The sequence below is a fragment of the Dysidea avara genome, chromosome 8 (genome assembly GCF_963678975.1).
Source record: "Dysidea avara chromosome 8, odDysAvar1.4, whole genome shotgun sequence".
Taxonomy (NCBI): Eukaryota; Metazoa; Porifera; class Demospongiae; order Dictyoceratida; family Dysideidae; genus Dysidea; species Dysidea avara.
In genome coordinates this window covers 26207618-26231968 of record NC_089279.1, presented here as the reverse complement: position 1 = coordinate 26231968, position 24351 = coordinate 26207618, and the positions used below count along the sequence as shown (strand labels likewise).

Genomic DNA, 24351 nt, shown 5'->3' with positions numbered 1-24351 from the left:
GACGATGAGTTAGGCATTGTTGTAAAATGTATTGGACAAGGCAACTTCACAGAAATTGTCATCCACATGCTCTATATACACACGTTTGATATTGCACTGAAAGTTGGACATACGCACGCACGCACGCACACACACAATGGACGCCCAAATGAACTCAACATCATTAAGTGACATATGAAACTAAATCCATGACAAGCATACTGATAACCGAGGATTCATCAAAAAAAATTGACACGACTGAATAGTATAGTACCAGCTAGCTACCATGGGTCTGCCATCACTTTAAGCAGTCAAGTTACCAAATGAATAACTACAATCAAGAATAAGTCCTGTAAAGTGGTCCACTGGTTGGATGACAATCAACACTAACAAACACTCCTGTCGATGGCTGGTCTGCAGTTAGTGGAACAATTTCTAGTGAGAGAGAACGACTTTTAGTTGACACACATGACCACATCCGGTCAGATACATTAGCACAGAATTGTTCCTCTTGTGAATTGGTCCACTCGTTGGATTACAGCTAGTCTTGTCGACGACTCAATATGAGGCAAGTATAGGGTTTCCACATGTCCAAACCATTGTGTGCCTGTATTGGTCATCAATATTAACAGGACCATTATTAGCACCACATTGTACTATACATTGGACATGGAATTCATGTTCAGTGATGTTATACACACATTAATCAACACTTCCAAAAAAAATGCAGTCAGTGCCATACCTTTGTCCACATTGTTCTGGGGGTCTGCTGTTAGTGTGACAATTTCTAGTGACAGACAACTACTTAGTTCCACACACACACACACACTACACACGCTACACACACTACACACACACACACACACACACACACACACACACACACACACACACACACACACACACACATACATACATGCACACAAACAAACACACACACCATTACATCTAGTCTGATACCTTAGCATAGATGTGCTCCTCAGTGAAGTGATCCACTGACTGGATGACAGCTATGGTACTATGGTACTATAGGTACGAGGTAGCTACAGCCGGTTCACTCGATCCCCTTATGACTACATATCAACATGAAAATGCAGCCAGCTATTAGAGTTGATCAACTGAGTAATCTCATCATCAGGCGTCATTGGATGGGAGTAGGTACAGAGTAATGATGTCTCAGACGAACACTATGCATTAGGATGATATCAAGTCATATGCTAGAAAAAAATAAAAGCAAAACCTGTCAATTCAATGCACATAATGACAATGTGTTCAAAAAATGGTATACATTCGTCAATAATTTTATCACACTGAATAGCTAAAAAAATTTTTTTTCTGCAGTTTACTAATCTTATGTATACAACTTGCACGAGGTCTCCACATTGTGTAATAGCAAATAGTAATAAAAATGATAATTAGAAAGTATGTACTGTCGGCAGTGTAGAACATGAGAGACCATGAGAGACTATGAGAGACTATGAGAGACCATCAGAGACTATGAGAGACCATCAGAGACTATGAGAGACCATCAGAGACTATGAGAGACTATGAGAGACTATGAGAGACCATCAGAGACTATGAGAGACTATGAGAGACCATCAGAGACTATGAGAGACCATCAGAGACTATGAGAGACTATGAGAGGCCATCAGAGACTATGAGAGACCATCAGAGACTATGAGAGACTATGAGAGACTATGAGAGACCATCAGAGACTATGAGAGACCAACAGAGACTATGAGAGACCATCAGAGACTATGAGAGACTATCAGAGACTATCAGAGACCATCAGAGACTATGAGAGACCATCAGAGACTATGAGAGACTATGAGAGACCATCAGAGACTATGAGAGACCATCAGAGACTATGAGAGACCATCAGAGACTATGAGAGACTATGAGAGACCATCAGAGACTATGAGAGACCATCAGAGACTATCAGAGACTATCAGAGACTATCAGAGACCATGAGAGACTATCAGAGACTATGAGAGACCATCAGAGACTATGAGAGACCATCAGAGACTATGAGAGACCATCAGAGACCATGAGAGACTACTAGAGACAAGAAGACACTACTACTACTACATTAACTACTACTATTAATATTTCTCTTTTATTTGAAATATATTTAATATTTCTCTTATAATTGGTGCGTACAACACCAAGACAGCACCCAAATCCAGTAAAGAGCATTTACAACTGAAGCAGTGCTGCATCACATATTGAACAACAGGTGTTAGTTTCAGGAGCCAAACATCACATCAAACTTGGCAACCACTTTTCAACTCTAATTACCTTGCTGTTCAGTATGTCATCAGTCCACCAATGGACTTATAATTAAGTGTACTCTTAATCTGGTTTGTATGACCTGTATACAGATTTATAACTCTTGAAGTCTTATGGTCAGAGTACTGGAAGGAACTGAGGAATTGGGCAACTGGTGAACTGATGATAGAGCACCACAAAGTTATTCAAATAATTATGTGACTGCCTTTTTCCCGTGTTGTATATGCCAGCAAAAACTGATATAACACTTGACACCTTACACTGATTAGCTTGTTTTTAGTTTCAAAATGCAGCCAGATACTCAGTTTAGCTGCACTCATAGAAAATTTCAGACAACTTTATACCATGATTAAAAAGTTATGAAGCTATTTATTTAAAAACCAGTCACACATATATTGGCTAGTTAATTTCTAATATTAATTGCTCTTAGCTGACAATTAATATTGTGTAACATACCACTAGGTCACAGAATACCTGCTCTGTTTGGACTAAACTACAAGACTATACACAATGCCATAGAATGATGATGTACAATAATTATTATAGTAGGTCATCATTCCGTATACAATTGTGTGTATGTAATAAAACTTCTCTTATATTTCAGTGAACAGGCACCTGCAGTTTTTGGATTTTATATTTGTGACCAGGCCTGAGAAAATAGGGCATGTGGGCACAGACTACACCCTGTCACATAACAGGTCATATCTCAGTACTGGAACCAAATATTTGCATTCTATAACTTTCATCATAAAGCCAATTAAATGTTTACTAAGAGTGGAAAACTGCATTGCTATAACATAATAGTACAAAAAGTTATGAGTGATGAAAGTTTGAAAAAGTAGGCAAAAATCATGTGCCCACATGCCCTATTTTCGCAGGCCCAGTCACATTTATCACTTAATATGTTAGTTATTAATAGATAATTAATTGTTGGTTATTTCATCTGTATTTCATTTCAGGAATTCATTACATTTATAGTAGAGAACTAGTCTGCATGTCTCCATCATCCCACATTAATTGTCATGAAATTAATGTGAGCAGCAGCTACATGCATGCCCACACAAAATGCATGGCTAGTATATGTGTTCCTTAAAACATTGTATTTAATTTAGCTGCATATCATACAGTACGATATCATTTATAGAGTATGATGGCCGTGCTGTATATTAGAGACCAGCATTAAAGCTTGGTGTCCTGAAAATTTGCCTCTGAAATTGAATGGTTTCGTGGTACATGTTAAGTTGTGATCAGCCTCACAAAGAAGGAACAGGCAAAGTTATAAGCACTAAAGGTAGCCATATATAGGCTGGCTGCTGAGGACTTGTTAAATATGGTGGAAAGTATGAAAGCATTGACATATTGTGGGTATTTAGTAATTACAGGCTCACTTGCAGGTTACACACTGGAGTGAGCTCATAACTGCTTACTAAGCTGTACCATGTATATATTAAGCATTGTAATAATAGACATGTACACAAAATGGAAACTCATAATGATGGTGTACATGCAGCAGGTTCAAAAGTTAAATCAGTCAATCGTAGTCTCACAGCTTGTGGAGAGAACATTGTAAAATGCTGAAAGACTACTGCTAAAGAAATTGTTACTGAGAAAGCATGTAATTAAGAAATTGCACTGGTGGGGGCACTACTCGTAGCTATTTGCATTGAAAACGAAAATTATATATGTGCATACAAGCTGTAACAAAACAAGTTGCGCAGTTCTAACTTACATAAAAGTAATAAAACTGACATTCTTTAATAGTTTACATAGAATTTTATGTTAAGGTTAGAGTGTTTAATTTTTTTAAATAAACTCTAACAATTGATACATGCTCCTATTGTAGTGACTTTTCATTAAAAATCAAACCACTTCCCAAAAGAGGATTTTGGGTACGTCATTCTCTGCAGCTAATGGCACCAAATCTATCTTGATTACTCTTGAACAAGATAATTGCAAGATAATTGTGGTTGTTGTCATGGTAACGTGTGTACAGTTAAGTACAGATACATGAGCATAACCATGTACAAAAAAGATATGTGGTGTAGTTATAATCTAATCCAAAACAGCCAAGCTGTAAAAAAAAGTGTGCGGCCCTCAGAAAGGCTATGGTGAAAAAAGATGTGAAATCCAAGGTGGCGGCCAAGAAATGGCTGTGATGGTAGGTTAATGGTAAAAATTTTAATAACGACAATTCAGGTGAATTTTTGTGCCGCTTCACAAAATTTACCTAAATTGTCATTATTAAAATTTTTACCATTAACCTACCATCACAGCCATTTCTTGGCCGCCACCTTGGATTTCACATCTTTTTTCACCATAGCCTTTCTGAGGGCCGCACACTTTTTTTTACAGCTTGGCTGTTTTGGATTAGATTTCATTTCTTTTTGTATTTGTATACCCCAAAGCCGGCCTATGGCCAGCTTTGGGACTTTTTTAACCTATGTTTTTTTCTTTACTACAGGAAGAAGAAAAGATGAAGTAGATGTACTTTAAATATTTTATCAGTAAATGTACAAATTATATATGCTGTATAATACATATGTGACCGGATTTGCGAAAAGGGGTCTTCCACACACATCCAATTTGCCAACTTTGACAATTGTTAACTTCATATTGGAAAGAGCTATTGCCTTGAAATTTGGGCAGTGGTGAGCACCACTATATATAGCTGAATACATGGTGAAATTTTCAGGTTAATATGTTACTTGAACACTGAGTTATGGTCTCCAACGTTTATGGAATTGGATGTTTGTGGAAGACCCCTTTTCGCAAATCCGGTCACATATATTGATTACAGAAATCTCCATGGTGGTTTCTTTGTAACTGAACACTCTACAAGGTGACTTCTTCTAATTGTTCTCTCTACAGGGTGAATTGTTTGTAGCTGAACGATCTACAAGGTAACTTCTTCTAGCTGATCTCTCTACAGGGTGATGTGTTTATAGCTGAATTCTGTATAGGTGATTTGTTTGCAGCTGAGCTCTTTACAGAATGGTTTCTTTGTAGCTGAACTCTCTAAAAGGTAACTTCTTCTAACTGATCTTTCTACAGGGAAATTTGTTTCTGGCAGAATTTTCTACAGGGTGATTTCTTTGCAGCTGAACTCTCTACATGGTGGTTTCTTTGTAGCTGAACTCTCTACTAGGTAACTTCTTCTAACTGATCTTTCTACAGGGTGATTTGTTTGTAGCTGAACTATCTACAAGGTAATTTCTTCTAGCTGATCTCTCTACAGGGTGATTTGTTTGTAGCTGAAATCCCTACAAGGTAACTTCTTCTAGCTGATCTTTCTACAGGGCGATTTGTTTGTAGCTGAGTTCTCTACAGGGTGTTTGTTTGCAGCTGAATTGTCTACATGGTGGTTTCTTTATAGCTGAACTCTCTACAAGGTGACTTCTTCTAGCTGATCTCTCTACAGGGTGATTTGTTTGTAGCTGAACTCTCTACAGGTGATTTGTTTGTAGCTGAACTCTCTACAAGGCGATACTTCTAGGTGATCTCTCTACAGGATTCCTTGTTTCTAACTGAACTGTCAACAGGGTGATCTGTTCATAGCTGAACTTTCTACTGGGTGATATGTTTGCAGCTGAACTCTCTAAATGGTGGTTTCTTTGTAGCTGAACTCTCTACAATGTGACTTGTTTCTAGCTGATCTCTCTACAGGGTGACTTGTTTCTAGCTGAACTCTCTACAGGTGATTTGTTTGTAGCTGAACTCTCTACATGGTGGTTTCGTTGTAGCTGAACTCTCTACAAGGTAACTTCTTCTAGCTGATCTTTTTACACTGCATATTTGTTTGTAGCTGAGTTCTCTACAGGGTGATTTGTTTGCAGCTGAACTCTCTACATGGGAGTTTCATTGTAGCTGAACTCTCTACAATGTGACTTCTTCTAGCTGAACTCTCTACAGGGTGACTTGTTTCTAGCTGAACTCTCTACAGGTGATTTGTTTGCAGCTGAACTCTCTACATGGTGGTTTCTTTGTAGCTTAACTCTCTACAAGGTAACTTCTTCTAGCCGATCTTTCTACAAGGTGATTGAGTTTTTTGCAGCTGAACTCTTTACATGGTGGTTGCTTTGTAGCTGAACTCTCTAAAAGGTGACTTCTTCTAGCTGAACTCTCTACAGGATGATTTGTTTGCAGCTGAACTCTCTATGTGGTAGTTTCTTTGTAGCTGAACTCTGTACAATGTGACATCTTCTAGCTGAACTCTCTACAGGGTGACTTGTTTTTAGCTGATCTCTCTACAGGGTGACTTGTTTCTAGCTGAACTCTCTACAGGTGATTTGTTTGCAGCTGAACTCTCTACATGGTGGTTTCTTTGTAGCTGAACTCTCTACAAGGTAACTTCTTCTAGCTGATCTTTCTACAGGGTGATTTGTTTGTAGCTGAATTCTCTACAGGGTGATTTATTTGCACCTTAACTCTCTACAAGGTGACTTCTTCTAGCTGAACTCTCAACAGAGTGATTGATTTTTTTGCAGCTGAACTCTCTACATGGTGGTTTCTTTGTAACTGAACTCTCTACAGGGTGATTTGTTTGTAGCTGAACTCTCTACAGGGTGATCTGTTCATAGCTGAACTCCCTATAAGGTAACTTCTTCTAGCTAATCTTTCTACAGGGCGATTTGTTTGTAGCTGAGTTCTCTACAGGGTGATTTGTTTGCAGCTGAACTCTACAAGGTAGTTTCTTTGTAGCTCTACAATATGACTTCTTCTAGCTGAACTCTCTACAAGGTGACTTGTTTCTAGCTGATCTCTCTACAGCGTGACTTGTTTCTAGCTGAACTCTCTACAGGTGATTTGTTTGCAGCTGAACTCTCTACATGGTTTATTTCTTTGTAACTGAACTCCCTGCAAGGTGACTTCTTCTAGCTGATCTCTCTACAGGGAGATTTGTTTGTAGCTTAACTCTCTACAGGTGATTTGTTTGCAGCTGAACTCTCCACATGATGGTTTCTTTGTAGCTGAACTCTCTACAAGGTAATTTCTTCTAGCTGATCTCTCTACAGGCCGATTTGTTTGTAGCTGAACTCTCTACATGATGGTTTCTTTGTAGCTGAACTCTCTACAAGGTGATTTCTTCTAGCTGATCTTTCTACAGGGTGATTTGTTTGTAGTTGAACTCTCTACATGATAGTTTCTTTGTAGCTGAACTCTCTACAAGGCGATTTCTTCTATAGCTGATCTTTCTACAGGGTGATTTGTTTGTACCTGAACTATCTACATGATGGTTTCTTTGTAGCTGAACTCTCTACAAGGTAACTTCTTCTAGCTGATCTCTCTACAGGACAATTTGTTTGTATCTGAACTCTCACATGATTGTTTCTTTGAAGCTGAACTCTCTACAAGGTGATTTCTTCTAGCTGATCTTTCTACTGGGTGATTTGTTTGTAGCAGAACTCTCTACAAGGAAACTTCTTCTAGCTGATCTCTCTACAGGGAGATTTGTTTGTAGCTGAACTTTCTATACATGATTTGTTTGCGGCTGAATTCTCTACATGATGGTTTCTTTGTAGCTGAACTCTCTACAAGGTAACTTCTTCTAGCTGATCTCTTTACAGGGTGAATTGTTTGCAGCTGAACGATCTACAAGGTAACTTCTTCTAATTGATCTCTCTACAGGGTGATTTGTCTGTAGCTGAACTCTCTACAAGGAAACCTCTTTTAACTGAGCTCTGTACAGGGTGAATTGTTTGTAGCTGAACTATCTACAAGGTAACTTCTTCTAGCTGATCTCTCTACAGGGTGATTTGTTTGTAGCTGAATTCTGTATAGGTGATTTGTTTGCAGCTGAGCTCTTTACAGAATGGTTTCTTTGTAGCTGAACTCTCTACAAGGTAACTTCTTCTAGCTGATGTATCTACAGGGTCACTAGTTTGTAGCTGAATTCTCTACATGGTGGTTTCTTTGTAACTGAACTATCTACAAGGTGACATTTTCTAGCTGATCTTTCAACAGGGTGATTTGTTTGTAACTGAACTCTCTACAAGAAAACTTCTTCTAACTGATGTCTGAACAGGGTGAATTGTTTGTAGTTGAACTCTCTACAGGGTGATTTGTTTGTAGCTGATCTCTATACAGGTTACTTATTTCTAACTGATCTCTTGAATTCTGTTCAGGGTGACTGCTCTATTAGGATGACTGCTCTATTAGAGTATCTCGATCTCGCACTTGCTACACCAAGTTGGATTTCGTGTTATAACTCCGTGGCTTTAAGTCTGATTCTTCTACACCATTGAAGAGCCTTTCTAAGATGATAACTCCATCTGTACAGCGATTTTCAAAGCATTACCCCAAGTGGTTTATCTGGTAGGCGTGGCAAGCATAATAATAATAATAATAATAATAAAATATAATAATAAAAAATTAGCTAATCTCGATTGCGTAATTGTTACACACTGTTGCTTTTTTCGCTGTATCTTCCTGGTTTTTAGCTCGATTTCTTTCAAACCACAAAAGGTTTGAGGTTCAATAGATAACCTATTCACCCACCGATTTTCAGCTTCTTCCCATACGCGGTTTACCCTGTAGGCGTGACAACATATTGGTGTTATTTTTCGTGCATAATCGCTCATAACTCTTTGCCTGTTTATGGTATTCCAGCCAAAGTTGGTACCGAGATGCGCCTTTATACCCCCCTTCTGTGTGCCAAATTTCAAGGCAATCGGATAACGCGTTCGCGTTTTATAGCAGTTTTTGTAAGTGTGCGAAAAGAGGAAGAAAAATAAGAAGAAAAAAAAAAACGAAGAAACTAAGCCAATTTTGGAAGTCGCATATCTCAGGAATTCCTGAAGCGATTTCGCTCAAATTTGGAATGTGGAGTACTGAAGGTGGAAGGAATCTACACAGCAAAATTTGTCTTGTATCATCAAGGCAGCACAGAGCTACGGAGGTGCGAAAATTGCGTTTTGTTTCTTCCTGTCAATATACTCACGGGGTTGCGCGCCGGCTTCTTGGGCCGCACGACACACTACCGTGTGTCTTGATCAGAAACATGAAATTTAAATTTTTGGAGGTTAATGACTTGTTGCATTATAAGTGAGATAAACCTCAAACGTCCATATTTTTCCCCATTAGAGAATTTTGGATAACGTTGTTCCCCAGAAAATTCTGCATCTAATAATATCAACTTCATCTTGGCACCATTTTTTCTGGTTATGATCATTCTTTTACCTTCAACAACTGGATTATAGATCTACTTGTCTGCATTAAAATAAAGTATTGTTCAGTTTTCTATCATAATGGCTTTTGGAGTATTCTCTGCAGAACAGCCATAGAAAGGTGAATTCTTCACATTATCTCTTTACGCTTCAATAGAAATGTTGTATAGCTGCAGGTTTCAGGAAACCTTCTTAGAAGAACTGGGATATCCCAACAATAGTAAGTGCATGTTTGTGGTAGTATATAAACACATATATACATTCACACTACACACACACACACACACACACACACACACACACACACACACACACACACACACACACACACACACACACACACACACACACACACACACACACACACACACCAGACTTATGCATGCATAATATATGGCTACTCTGAATTACAAGCAATATAGTTATACTGATATAGCCACACTTGTACACACTGAAACAGATAGCGAAGTTATAAGAGTGGAACCAATAGAGATTAACTTTCATGATCTGTTAGGTAATGTTTACAACTATACAACAGTATACGGTATTAACATAACTTGTCCATTGAAAGGTAAAGTTTCTTAGATGGAGCTTTGAGAAATTAAAATGTAGAGCCACAAAGTCTGCATTATGTTTGCTGACAATGTTTACAATGCAGAAAGTTTATAATCATGCTCATGCATGTAGCTACTCACATTTCATACACTAATCTGGGCTAACAAAGATATAAGCACACTCCATATATGCTATATCAAGTGTGTGTGAATTAAAAATTTCTGAAATGATATAAGGGTAAAATAACCAACAGTTAATTAGTTTCCATCACCTTGTAGCTATCAAATAAATGATGAGATGTACTTGCAACACATAAACACTGCAGGTGTCAATAATAAGCATCAAAAGCATGTGTATTGCATGAGCTTACTTATAATCCATATATGGCATTGTGTTAAGCACAGAAAAATGATCGATACAATGAACAGTTCACAAACTATTTACCCTGTACCATGTGCAATTTCACAGGTTGCTCTGTGAACACTATCCCACTAGGGACTTGTGAGAAGGCTTAGAGCCTGTCAATACAGGAAGTCAGAAATATGTAACTAAAACATGAAGAATGACTTGATCCCCCAGCAACATGCAGTCTAGACATACGCCAAAGAAGCTACTCTGAGATCCTCTGCATTCAACCTGTACTTAAGCATCTTTGATTTAAAAAATAGTTCAGAAACAACTAAAATAGCTTCCCTTTTCATAAGCCTAGTATTTATAATGTAGACACAGAAGAACATAAGCGGCCATTGTATAGCAAGGTCACTCTTCAAAATGGTCAAATGCAATTTGAAATCACCCAAGTGAGAAAATGACACAGTAGTCCACTACTGTATTTTAATAATATAGTCTGTAATTTCCTCTGAAGTCCTCTTGTGAGTCACCTCCAGGTCAAGTTAATGTAATCAAGTGGGCTCATTAGACTGGATGATAACTTCATACTGGCATTCATGACAAAACCATAAACTGTAATCATTTCTATAATTACATATGTACATACAAACATAGATTATTGAGAGAGCATGCTGCAAAGAAACCTTATAGATATGATTGTGCAATGTGCTGCCGCATACTATTTGATAATATTTGCATGTCTCCACTTTTGCTGTTTAGTATGTCATGTCCCTGACCACATAAAAATTTGAATCGCATAACACAGCTTTAAATCAAGAAATAACGTCATTGCATACAGTACAGTAATCCATCACATATACTCCTAATAGCGTACATGCTGTCTAGAATGAGTTTGGTGATTGTGTGAGGACCAGGATACATGTGCTTGCATGCCAAAGGTATATTATAGTGTAATAGTGATTTATCATGTCCATGAAATACAAACTCTCACTGTATGATGATGCAAGTGTATTAAGTCTGTGTTCAAGAAAACAAAATATATTTACGTAGCTACACAGTTAAATTTGACAAAGATCAGCACCATTTATACCTCACACTATATAGCCATTTTATATTACCCCACATGAATATACTCTTTAATATCTACTACTGGATTATTGATAAACATGTAGAGCTTCACTAATATGCATAATTAATAGTCTCATTTTCTTATTGTGAATATCCTTTACAGTATAAAAATGTGTGGCCTTTAGTGCAATAAAACTATGTGTGTAACAACTAAGAAATAGCTTTCAAAGTTTGCATGTGTGCTAAAATGTTGAAACAGTGTATCAGTTTAGAATTTCTTGAAATTGTCTTCCAACAAAGTGGACACCATGTAATCTAGAACATCACCCTTAATAAGCCCTTCTCCCTGATGACCAGGATTCATGGCTTTCCAACATGTCTTGCCAGTCATCACATTGTCTAGTTCCACTGCTACTGGGTCATGACTGTCAGGGTAAGTTAGTATCTTCTTTATTGGATCAATTGACATTCCTTTAGCCATAAACTGGCCTGAAAACATATGATATAATATTTGTTATGCAGTCCATTAACATACACAACATACCCACAAGTCCATGCATTTCAGGGATGTCGTCATACTGAATATTCCAGTCTACATCAAGATGGCTGTCATGAAAGCTGACATCAAAGGTGGCAAATGGTTTAGTATATTCAACATGGACTTTAGGGTTACCCGTCTGTTTAGCAACACCTCGAGTAAATTTCACAGTCATTTTTCCCGTTTCATCAAAGACTACTTTGTGAATTTTAGCAGCAGCAAAATGTCCTTGGTTGACTAATATTACTTCTTGCTTGACAGAGTCAAACACTACACTATCAGATTTATTAGAATTTTTGGGAATGACAGCCAATTTTCCTATCCAAGTTGCATCTATCTCATCACCATGGCTGTCTATAAACAGAGCATTAATGATATAGTTGTGATTGTAGATCAAGTTGAAGACCAGTCCTGGGTATCCTTGTATAGAGTAACACAGTTTATCACCAGACGCCAATGGAACTGTGAAATGAGGATCTCCCATTACATTGTTCCCTGTGAAAAAGTTGGCACACCATTAAAACTACTAATTTCCATTGTATTGCTTATACTGACCTCCACATAATTTTTCAGTTACATCTTGCTCTAACTGCCGAATACCTGTACTGTCAAATCTGTCCCTAAAAACAAATGAAGGATCACTAGCTATGGCTCTAAGTTCATCTCTATCAATACCGCCACTAACACCAATAGCATACACCTGAAATAAATCAGCTGCATGCACTCTGTTGATAGCATCAGTCAGTTCTCCTTCTGGGTTAGTAGCCTTACCATCGGTGAGTACAATAGCAACATGAGGATGCTCAGACCTTATTCCTAGTGTACCATCTTGAGCACTATCAAGGAGAAGGTTTAAGGCACCAGCTGTATCAGTTCCATAAACAAGATTGTCACGGTCATAAGGTAAACCTGGATTAAGAGCAAGTAAAAGAGTATCCTTGTCAGTGTGTTGGAGTAAATTGAAGTGGATTCTTGAAGTAACATCAAATATTATTACTCCAACTCGACTTTTGTTTAAACCAATATCCAGTGAATCAGCTATCTGTTCAGTAAGTTCTCGTACAAGAGGAAAACGATCTGTTTGGATGCTTTTAGATCCATCAATTAAAAAAACCAGATCAATGCCTCCAGCGCAATCTGTAGATGAATGAGCACAATACATAAATTTGACACAAAAAATTATAACCACATACCCATAGCTGTGGGCTCCATGCATTGTACCTATTTGTGGAAAGCAAGCAATTACATAAAAGCATACAAAATTTGTTCCAACTCACATTAACAACAAGTAAGCACACCAGAATCACTATGAATAATGCCATGTCTGATAGTCAGCCACTGAACCACAAGTATATAGCACTACAATTGTAGCAGACACTCTTCACTAGTGTGAGTATGACAATATGCATGTGCTAAACCTCATGGCTTTTTATAGCAGCTATGGAGGCAATTAAGTGCACATAGTGTAACAAAGTATTACATGTTAAGCCCTTATACTTAATCTTGACTTAACAATTCTTAGAAATATAACTGTTCTTAGAAACTTTTATTACATATCTACACATGTTTGAAATTAGCTTGATCTTGCTAAATATGTCCACAAATACAATTTACTGAATAACGTGTATCTGTCACATTAGAAATGACTATAACATTATAGTTAAGGATATCGGATGCCAATTGTTAATGATGTCAATCATACTACAAGCAAGAACTTTGCACTATGTATAGGGTAGGAACCCAGACCATGGATTTAGAAACTGAGCAAAGTAAGGTTTCTAAATCATGAAGAACCAAGAGTGTGGTTTCTTACTGGTACACTTAAATAATGGGATCATTTTATATCAGTATTATAGGTGGAGAAATTGTGGGATTGCAATCACTAGACATTAAAGTGACAAGCATTACTGCTCATTGGATGCATAATTATACAATGTCTGCTAACTAATTCATTAGTCCTAGACCTTCAATGGGAACAGAAAGGATAGTCAATTATAAAATGTCAGTAGATTTTTGCACTTTAAATGTATCACTAATAGCTAATTCTTAGATAATGGTATGCATAATATGCTTTGATCTTTGGAAGATAATGAGGTCTTTAAAACCATTAAGAGAACTACTAGCAGGTTCTTAAAGTGGTTAGAAACCTGCTAGTAGGTCTAGATCTCTAATGAACTACTTAGAGACATGCTAGCAGAAAGATCTTGAGCATAGCAAATCTTACTTTTGATTATTAATTTGCTACAGTATGTTCTTCCGAGCATATTGCAGTTTAATAGCTCGGAGCGGGTGACCAGTTTATACAAGTTAACCACTGTTTTCTTGTTGACACTTAGTCAGGTATTTCACTATAGCATTGTTCTCAGTTCCACTTATAGCAACATATTTATACAATCATAAGTGCTAGGATAAAGGATGTAGTCATGTAGGAGACGATGTTGAATGCAGGAGTTTGTCAAGCTATCTTGAGAATTATCTTAAGCGCAAGACAATATATCTACTTCATTGCAGAGAATCTTATACAACATAATAGTTCTATATATGAGCAATTCTTCTTTGTAGAGTGTGTTGTTCCCTTAGCATTTGGATCACATTGTTCAATGGCCTTAGTTCTATATATGAGCAATTCTTCTTTGTGGAGTGTCTAGTTCCCTTAGCATTTGGGTCACACTGTTCAATGGCCTGTAATCATTCAAAACAAACCATGCCATACTTCATTGTAAGGATTCTAATTTGGCAATGTACAGTTAATGATTTAAAAACACTTTGTAACGTACAGCCACCCCACATGACTTGCCCCCACTTTTGAGTACTGTTCTCTGCTCCTGTCTTATGGAGACCACACCACAAACACATACTTAAGTATAGGTAGTAGCTACTTCTAACGCTCTTCTTTGGTGTCCAGACAACGGTTTTTATGGTTACAGCATATAATAAACTTCTGACTGTGTTGATTTGTGACACAATCGTGTCTATACGATTATACATTCACTCCATGTAATTCTTTTATCAACCATTACACTAAGGTTTATAATACATACTATCTACATTATCACTGTTCCAACACTGCCTATATACTAATTCTGTCTTTACATATAGAGTGGTCTCAAGATGAAATATAGCACTTACCTTTGCCTTGTACTATATTTTTCTCTTGCCCACTTATTGAAACTACTAGTCTGAAATACTCCCTAGACTGAAACAGTTTGGACCACAAATTTATAAATGATCTCAATATAATTGGGACCCGTGGCCTGGTTTTGTCTCAATCTAGGTAGCTAGTCTTTTGAGCTAGTATAATTCCAATACTGACATAAAGATGGAGTAAACACAGGAACATGATCTTTTTTGTCTGTACATGTGTGTATGCATGCATATAGTGAGTGTGTGTGTGTGTGTGTGTGTGCATGCATATGTGTGCGTGTACATGTGTGTGTTTATATACTACACACATGCATGTGCACACACATTATTGTCAGGAATTAAATCAATAGTTATAGTTTCTTAGTTTGGACTTTTCCTATGAGAATTTAAGTACATTTTATCACTTTATGTGATAGCTACATGTTGATTATAGGTTGGTTATTTTATCCCTATTTCATTTCAGAAGTTCTTAATTTGTGTACATTTGATGAAGCATATATGGAAGCACACTTACAAGTTTCTGTCATTCCAGAGTAGTTGGCTGCTTACATTTCATACTACTCTGGAATGACAGAAACTTGTAAGTGTGCTTCCATATATGCTTCATCAAATGTACACAAATTAAGAACTTCTGAAATGAAATAGGGATAAAATAACCAACCTATAATCAACATGTAGCTATCACATAAAGTGATAAAATGTACTTATAGCACATAAACATTCCAGGTGTCAAAACAAGCATTTGCATGGCCTAACGTATAATTCGTACAGTGTAAGGTATTAAGCATAGTAAAATGATGAGATGTACGTACAATTATTTAATGTTTCACAAACTGTTTATTGTGTACCATACATTTTACAGGTTATTCTTTGATTGTAATAATGCACTGCTTCAAAAGCTTGTTCAGGTATTTATATACAACTATATAAACCATGCAGACTAAATACACAAGCTATAATATGTGAAGTCCAATTTGACATGTTTACTGTCAATACCTAATTAATCACAAGATCCTTAGTGATGATGCTATAAATTAATCACATGGGGTGGTAGTTGTGCAGAATACTGAACATGTTATGTATCCAGACTATATCTACACTGTACTCGTATCACTGTAGTGCATAAAGTATGACTGGAGCTCAGTCCTTACTTTCTTCATTCAAGGTCATGGCATAATCCATTCTTTATAAGAACCAAATTAGACTGGGCATAATAATAGCTACACAAATGTGGTGAGATTCATGTAGAAAACACACTCGGTGGGAAACCCTAACATTTTTATTGGGCAATGCTTGCAAGAAAAGATTGAGGTACTCCGATAGAGCAGTCAACCACTCTAATAGAACAGTCACGTTTACATTTAATTTCCTTTTTAAAAGCTGTGAGAAACTACTTTAAAAATACAATTAGAAATAGTCTAAAGGGATGCTAAAATATTATTTGAGGGGGAGGAGGAGGGGGCATATATACATGTTGTATGCTTCAAATTTGACTGTGTAAATTTTACTGTCAAGGTTGACACCCTTACTCCTTGGCCTTGTTCCACCATCCCTGTGGTAACAAGTAGCAACCAATGAAAATTGTAACTGGTTGTGCAAAATTCATGCCATGAATGCTTCACAGCACAAACAGGATGATGGCACTAAAGCTAAATCCTTAGATACTGTTACACAAGTTATTTCACAGCCTATATAGCATTAATCCATGTGCTCTTGGTTTTAAATGTATGCATACAGTGAAGTATTTAATGGATTTTAAATACAGTACTTTGTATAATTTATGTACAGCAGTACCCATGTTATTGTTAAAGGTTTTATAGTTACTAACTGAAACATAGTTCTTCTAGAGTAATTGACTGCTCCATTAGAATGTTTAAATTGTTCATGAAATTTAGACTGTGCAGCAGAATAGTCCCTATGTATCCTATGTACTTCAGTTGTGTCATGATTTAGCTTTCTGTACATGCTCAATACAGCACCATGCATGCATAGTGTTTGCAAAGCTGTAACTTGAAAAAACAGTACCACAAATTCTCCATTGCAACATTTCCCATTAATACTGACCTAGACTGACTCCGTCATGGCCCAAATAACTCACTATCCTAGGAGTAAAATGGTAGGAAATTTTGCTGTGCCCCATGCTAAACAATCCTTAAATTGATAGTTATTCTGTTGTGAACAAGGGACTGCATCACCTGCTTACAAAAGTAGTGTAGTTATAAGGAAAACTGTATTATGGAAACTCTATAATATACAGTCGATCACTAAATTAATTGGATTAGAGAAATTCTTTAAATCAGTAAAACAAATTCTGTATGTCAGTAATCCAATAGAACATACACTTTCTACACACTATTGATAAAATAAGATACTTTAATTACTTATGATCAAGGAGTCAGACAAAGAAAACTAGTTTATTAATTCTATCAAACAACTGAAGTATTCAAAGTATGAAAAGGTACAGTCTTGAAAAGCACTAATGTCAAAATTGACTTCGTAGCAAATGCGGCAGTAACAGAAACAGCTGCAGTGATTTAATGTCTATAAAATACCAACTTTACTAACTTTACATCAGACTCCAACATTTTGGTTCTTACTTCTACTACTGGCATGTCGATTCATACAGTACTACTTCCCTATCCCTGTTTCAACCACCATGATTTAACACAACCATTTTGGCCCTACTCTTCATATGATATAGCTACTACTGCATCGATAAGTGCAGAGTCTGGCACACTGAAATACCACTGGCCAGCTGAAACATGACACTGGAAACATGGACGCCCTTGGTATCCTATATAATACAAAGCAACTATGGTCATGTACTTGTGTTTCAAATACAGCTGTGAAGTAAGTTGCTCAAAATCATTGTTATACCAGTAGCTAGTTTACTAAGCACTATTATGGTTACATTTGCAATGAAAATTTAAACTCATAGGTTTTAACTTTTCCAACTATACTGGATTGAGATCTTATAATCACTTCCCTCAAATTCTATTCATATGCGTACATGCGTACATCAATGATTTTCCAAACTTGGGTCATGTTTAGAATTTCTATACAGATAACACAACAGGTCTTTTGCAGTACTCCACATTTATGATTATTATTATTATTATTCCAAGCTGTGAAGATTACATTATAGTAAATGCATAGACATGACAAATCTTTAGACAAGCAGAGATGATTTGGTAGTACAGTAATATATACAACTGTTAAATTAGTTTTGTATTTGTTTGTTTGTTTAGTTGCAAAATAACAACGGTTCTTGGGTGCATGGTCCATGATAAAGTGTATAAAAACATGTCACCAAAAACTAGACTGACAAATTGCTAAATCCTTTTAATTTCAATACAAGTAACTAAATAACTAAAATATGTAGGTCATGTGTCGTGGAAGCAATTACTTGAACTGTTTGTGAAGATATTAATTTTATTGAATTTTATGCAAGTAACACGCTGAAAGTTTATACAAGCAATATTAAACTGTGCATGAAGATAGGCATGTAAACAACATTAAATTTAAAGTTACAGGATGTTCAATAATCTGATGTTTCACAATCAGTATATCATTTTTCAAGAGGATCACTGAATGAATCCATTGCAATATCTAAAATTATAATATACATATGAATTGTGTACTTTTACACCTGTACATAAATACATCATTGCCCATACTATTTTATATTAAAACTGCATACATATACCGTAGAGTGGGTTTTTACCATGAAGGCTTTATTTTCACGAGTAGTAATTGTCAATATGCAATTATTTCATGCTACTTGCTTTTGTGTCTTCTTGCGCCAGTAACTCTGCATATAATTGTGCCACCATAAAGGAAGAACAAATTGCATGTCCTTGACAGAGTACATGGTTAGTATTAAGTATCCCAACTACTGTGCAGTACAGCTACAGTGCCTAGCACTGCCATATTCCCCCACTTCTCTAATACTAGTAAGTTCCTTGCCTGTAACAGGCGTCAAAATGTCTATACATATGGTAGTCATGTATGCAAGAGCCTAACAATGCTTCCCTTTCCAAACAGCATAAAAATTTTAGCAGATTTTATTTTAATGGAAAGCTGTTTGCAGAAATTTGTGTCACAGTCTTAAGGTTCGTGATCATTATAAATGAAGTAAAAATCCACTATATGGTACTCTTCTGAAGTGAGAGTATCAGCACATACTGTAATGAAAGTGTATGCACATTACCAGTTTATAATTTCTGAATGCAACAATTCTTTAAGTTTACACATTTTTTGTGCAACCATATCTGATTACTGCACCTTTTGGCTGTCAACTAAAACACATGCATCAAACCAATTTTATTTTTATTTACCAGTGTTACTAAAGAACAAGACTTGATAAAATCACTTGCATAAAATAATTTTCATCAATTCAGCATCAACAATGCAAAAATATTTCAATGTGAAAATTATTATCATGATTGTCTTGCATGAAAATAAAGCAAATTATGATATTTGTATCATGATGATTTTAACACAAAAAACACTTTGCATATGATTTCAGCTTGGCATGCATCCATATGTAATTATGCCAGAATAATTTTGGGCATTGATAGGTGGTGAGAATTCTTCTAGAATAATTGGATGTCTTTGATTCTTAGGAATAATTAGCTTGTTTTACTTGCAGTGTGAAGTAAAAATCTTTGGATATATCTCTGAAACACGTACTCCATACATAAATCAGGTTATACGATTGAGATATAATACAGGGGAGTAGGAAGCATGGGTGCTTGGGTATCCATAAATGTGACCAGGCCTGCGAAAATAGGGCATGTGGGCACAAACTACACCCCATCACTCTACTGGATGTATCGCAGTACTGGAACAGCATATTTGCATTCTGTAACTTGCATCATAAAGCCTATTTAATGTTTACTAAATGCTAAAAAATGCATTGTCATAGCAGAATGGTACAAAAAGTTATGATTGATGAAAGTTTGAAAAAGTAGGCCAAATTCATGTGCCCACATTCCCTATTTTCGCAGGCCCAGCCACAAATAATCATGTACTTTAATGCATGATGTTGAAGGAGGTAACACAATTATAACTGCTATACAGTATTTCTTTAATACTACAATAACTATGCCAATGATACAAGGTGCGTGCATGTGTGCATGCATGTGTGTGCTCAGGCAAATGATTACGTAGGGCAGTTCAGTGGCTGGAATTGACCAAATATGCTTTATGTATATGTGACCGGATTTGCAAAAAAGTGCCTTTTCCACACATTTTACATACTTGCAAACAAGATGATGCAACATTTGACTCCTTAATGAACTTGCTGTTAGTATCAAAATGTAGCCAGATACTCATGGAAAATTTCAGGCATTTATATGCTATGATGAAAAAGTTATGAAGTTTCAAAGTCAAAAAAATGGGTCAACCTTTTTGTAAATCCGGTCACATACTAATTTATTATGTAGCAGTCAGACTACTGGCTTTTGGCAACCTGTAAAATTAAATTGTCACCAGTGTCTACTTTCCAGTGCAAACTATATTGACAGATATACGTACCAGACTTGGAAATGCTAGTTGATCTTTGTTGTTCACCATTCACAAGATCCTGTAGTGTACAATGCAACTTGTGTTAATTGTTGTGGAATAATACAATATAATCAGAGTAAAAGTATAAACAACACTATGAACAAGTAGAATGCATGCTCTCCAGTGTCCCAGATTTACAACAGTACTGCTGCGTATTACAAATCAAAACTTATGTAAGTACATAACTGTGATAAAATTTAAATATATAATAATAATTATATATTCATTGCAAGCACAACAAAGTGTTATTTATGATAATAATAATTGTTATTTAGTAATCTATCATTTTGTTTAATAAGGTTTTTATTATATAATTTTCAAACCAACAATTTGTTACTATCAAGTGTAGGTGCACATGCAGTATGATTGTTTTAATAAACTCCAGTCATAAATTTTTACTACACCTTGTTGTAGCTATTAATAACTCATTATAATAATGTTGTTGTGAGCCCCATGGTGAGCACTAGGATTAGTGTATTTTGTTTTATTTCCACCGACAGTATTTTGGAACTGTATTTCCAAAAAGGGGTCTTCCACACACATCCAATCTTATGAACTTGGGAGGCCATAACTTAGTTACATATAAATTTGAAATTTTCTCTATTCATTATGCTAGTTTATGCTCACTTCTGAAAAATTTTCAAGTCAATAGTCTTTTTTTCAATCTGTAGTTATATTGTCAAAGTTGGGATAATTATTGGATGTGTGTGGAAGACCTCTTTTTCAAAAATCTGGCTACATTTTTCATTCAAGCATTTTTTCACTTGATATGTTTTATTGCTCAGTACTAATAAGTGCATGAAAAAATTGGAATTTTCAACTAGAGTAGAGACCATAGCACATCGATAAAAAGTACTGAAACAAGTTGGAGTAGTCCATGATATTAAATCACAGTAAAACAATAAGAAATGTTTTATCCTTACTGTGCATTACCACTAAGGTATCTTGAGCACAGTAGGGATATAACACTTCTTATTGTTTTACTGTGATTTAATATCACAAACTACTCCAACTTATTTCAGTACTTTTTATCAATGTGCTATGGTCCCTACTCTAGTTGAAAACTCCTAATTTTTTTGTGTAATTGTTTGTTAACTTTTTTGTAAATAATTTTATTATGTCTGGTGAAACCATGCATACCATATGTGAAATGGTGCCACGCGGCCCAGCTATGTCAATTATTGAGTGAAAAGTGAAATATCCATTACGCTTCATTGTCAGCTATGTTCAACCCATTACACAGCATTTCAAATCAAGAATTATTTGAAAAGCACCTCTACAATCCATACATACTAAATGAAAGATATAGTGCCACGTGCCCCAATTATATTAATCATCATCTGAAAAGTGAAGTATCCATTATGCTTCGCTGTTGGCTATGTTCAACCCGTTACACAGCAGTACGAATCAAGAACTATTTTAAAAACATCTCTGCAATCGAAGTAGCCACTATGAAAAATATGGACGATTTTCGTTACGAAGGGAAGCCATCACATGCTACCACCAAATTGACATTTTTTTGCTGTCAGCAAAGATGAATGGGACACAAAGGAGGAGACTGGTAAGTCTATGAAGAATGCATTGTACGTACTGCAGTATGCCAATAGGCACCTCTCGGGCTGAAGCTACGTCAACCAGTGAAAAGATCAAGCCCATAGCCTTAGCCATTTTTGAGTTACACTTGTCTGAAGGCATCAGTCAGTCAATCAGTCAATCAGTCACTAAATTCTGTTGAATAAATCTTTTTTTAAATTCTGTAGCAACTTGTTGAAAGTGTTTCGGGTCGATCTGAAAGTTTGTTTGGGCTTAGTTTTACCTAACCAATAGTGCTTTATGGTCGTCTAGGAAAATTGAGGCTGGTTTTGGGGTGATATATATTACTTTGGGGGCCATGCCTACTCCTTTGTGGTCCCTACTGTACAGTTACTATCGTACTGTATGACTGATCTGCATAGCCATAATTTTAAAATGTATATAGTAACTATTTTATTAGGGTATCTTCTTATTCATGCAAACTGAGTTCCTCAATCTTCACTTTACAAAGCATACAACTATTATATATACTACCATTTTGCTCAATGTTTTGCCCACATATTTAATATTCCACAATTGTAGCCAGCAAGACTGATGCACCCCAAGTATTCTATGTATCTTCATTATGGCTCTAATTATTATACTGTATCATCATTCTGGTTAGTGTTAGACATATTCAGTGGTTGAATGTTAGTAACTTAAAGACAGTGTTCATGGTAGATACAACGACAGTGATAATTAATCTATTGCATACTTATTATATACATTAAAATATAAATACATTGATGAATACACATTCTAGGCATAGCAAGGTACTTCTGGACAAGGGGTTCTGCTCCAAGCTATAGGTGCAAAGCATACTTGAAGTATGGAAAGCATGACCTCTCTAGGGGGTCTGGGGGCATGCCCTCACAAGAAATTTTCCAGAATTTTATGCACTGACTGTTCTATTATGGGGGCATGCCCCACAGGAAATTTTCCAGTAATTTTATGCACTGACTGTTCTATTAGAGTATTTCAATAATTTTGCAAACTAAATCAGAAAATCAATAGGGGGCTCCTTCTCTCCTTCCCCTTCCCCCCAGGTTCCTACACCAGTCCTATGATGAACAAACCAAATTAATGAACAAACTACATATTATAAATACAGTGTATCTATTAACTGTTTCTCAGCTGATAATTTAGTATACTTTAGATCAAGCTAAATATGCAGTGCCTAATGTACCAGTCAGGAAATACTGATACAGTTCAATTAAACAGTCAGCTTTTGAGCATATAAAGTCTTGATTTTGAGGCTACAATTTTGAGCCTAATACCAATCCACAATAGGCTATTTCAAAGCATAATTGGTTCAAGTTAATTTGTTTTAGACATATTTCTGTTCTCTTCTATATAACCAAATGCATAATGATATTGATAACATACCTTTGTTGATGATATTGAGCTCCTCTTCATTACGTCTGTCAGTGTGTTTGTACTCATTGTTGTAAAACCTTTCCAAGCACGCTTGTAGTAGGTAGCAACCTGTATACAACATTAACAGCATTTTTTGGTTTTGTTTAAGTTCTATTGAACAGAAATCACTGAAATATTTAAACTGGTTACTGAAAATAATGTCAATTAGCACCTCCACACATGTTACAGAATATACAGCATAAAGGAGTATGTTGAGAGGCTACCATAGCACAAGGCAAAACCCAATGCTGTGTTATATTTTTTACAAGCATAGGCATGTTCATTTCAACTATATACCCAATTTTTAGTGAATATACCATCGTAAGTGTTCAATAGCTAATCTATTTCTGGTCATAGAACAAATTAGTTTGGCTAATTTTGCGTGATTTACAATGTCACAATGTGATCAATTGTGTTATCTGAGAGATGTTTTTGGAACATTCCTTATATAACTGTACAATATCTTTTGCATAACTGTACTGTATTTACCAAAGTATACTGTATTTTTCCAAGTGTCCACATAACTGTACTGTACAGGCAAATAAATACAGTACATTTATGCCACTAAATAGCATTTTATGGAAAATACAGTAAACTTCAGTGGTTTGACTGTTAATATATATCTTGTGCAAAATTAGCCTAAAGGCAAGGCCAAGAATGCACAGGTAACTGTTTAAGCCACAAGAGCAACTCCAGGAATTTTGATGA

The 24351-nt window shown here is 36.1% G+C and overlaps 2 protein-coding genes and 1 long non-coding RNA gene across 3 annotated transcripts in view; all 3 read right to left on the bottom strand.

The window, feature by feature from the left end:
* Window positions 1–215: 215 nt before the first annotated feature.
* On the bottom strand, window positions 216–1083 carry LOC136262779 (uncharacterized). Its single transcript, XR_010704336.1, has 4 exons — window positions 940–1083; window positions 722–766; window positions 470–586; window positions 216–414 (listed from the first exon to the last, which is right to left on the bottom strand). It is a non-coding gene; the product is annotated as an uncharacterized lncRNA (long non-coding RNA).
* A 10439-nt stretch (window positions 1084–11522) lies between these two features.
* On the bottom strand, window positions 11523–13265 carry LOC136264890 (uncharacterized). Its single transcript, XM_066059655.1, has 5 exons — window positions 13221–13265; window positions 13137–13164; window positions 12499–13080; window positions 11950–12438; window positions 11523–11894 (listed from the first exon to the last, which is right to left on the bottom strand). Exons 1-5 carry the CDS (start codon window positions 13263–13265, stop codon window positions 11674–11676), a joined length of 1365 nt encoding a protein of 454 aa, XP_065915727.1. The 3' UTR covers window positions 11523–11673.
* Window positions 13266–18512: 5247 nt separating this feature from the next.
* Window positions 18513–24351, bottom strand: part of LOC136264889 (adhesion G protein-coupled receptor L4-like) — a 42188-nt gene continuing 36349 nt past the window's right edge. Inside the window, exons 27-29 of the mRNA XM_066059654.1 lie at window positions 23614–23712; window positions 20626–20674; window positions 18513–18696 (exon numbers count right to left, since the gene is read on the bottom strand). Coding sequence (XP_065915726.1) covers window positions 18656–18696; window positions 20626–20674; window positions 23614–23712 — 189 coding nt within the window. The 3' untranslated portion in view covers window positions 18513–18655. The remainder of the gene's footprint in view (window positions 18697–20625; window positions 20675–23613; window positions 23713–24351) is intronic.

Coding starts and splice junctions, on each gene's coding strand:
- LOC136264890 (XM_066059655.1), bottom strand. CDS start 13,265: ATGGCATTATTCATAGTGATTCTGGTGTGCTTACTTGTTGTTAAT. Junction 12,439..12,498: donor AACTGAAAAATTATGTGGAG/GTCAGTATAAGC, acceptor ACTTTTTCACAG/GGAACAATGTAATGGGAGAT. Junction 11,895..11,949: donor TGAAATGCATGGACTTGTGG/GTATGTTGTGTA, acceptor ATATGTTTTCAG/GCCAGTTTATGGCTAAAGGA.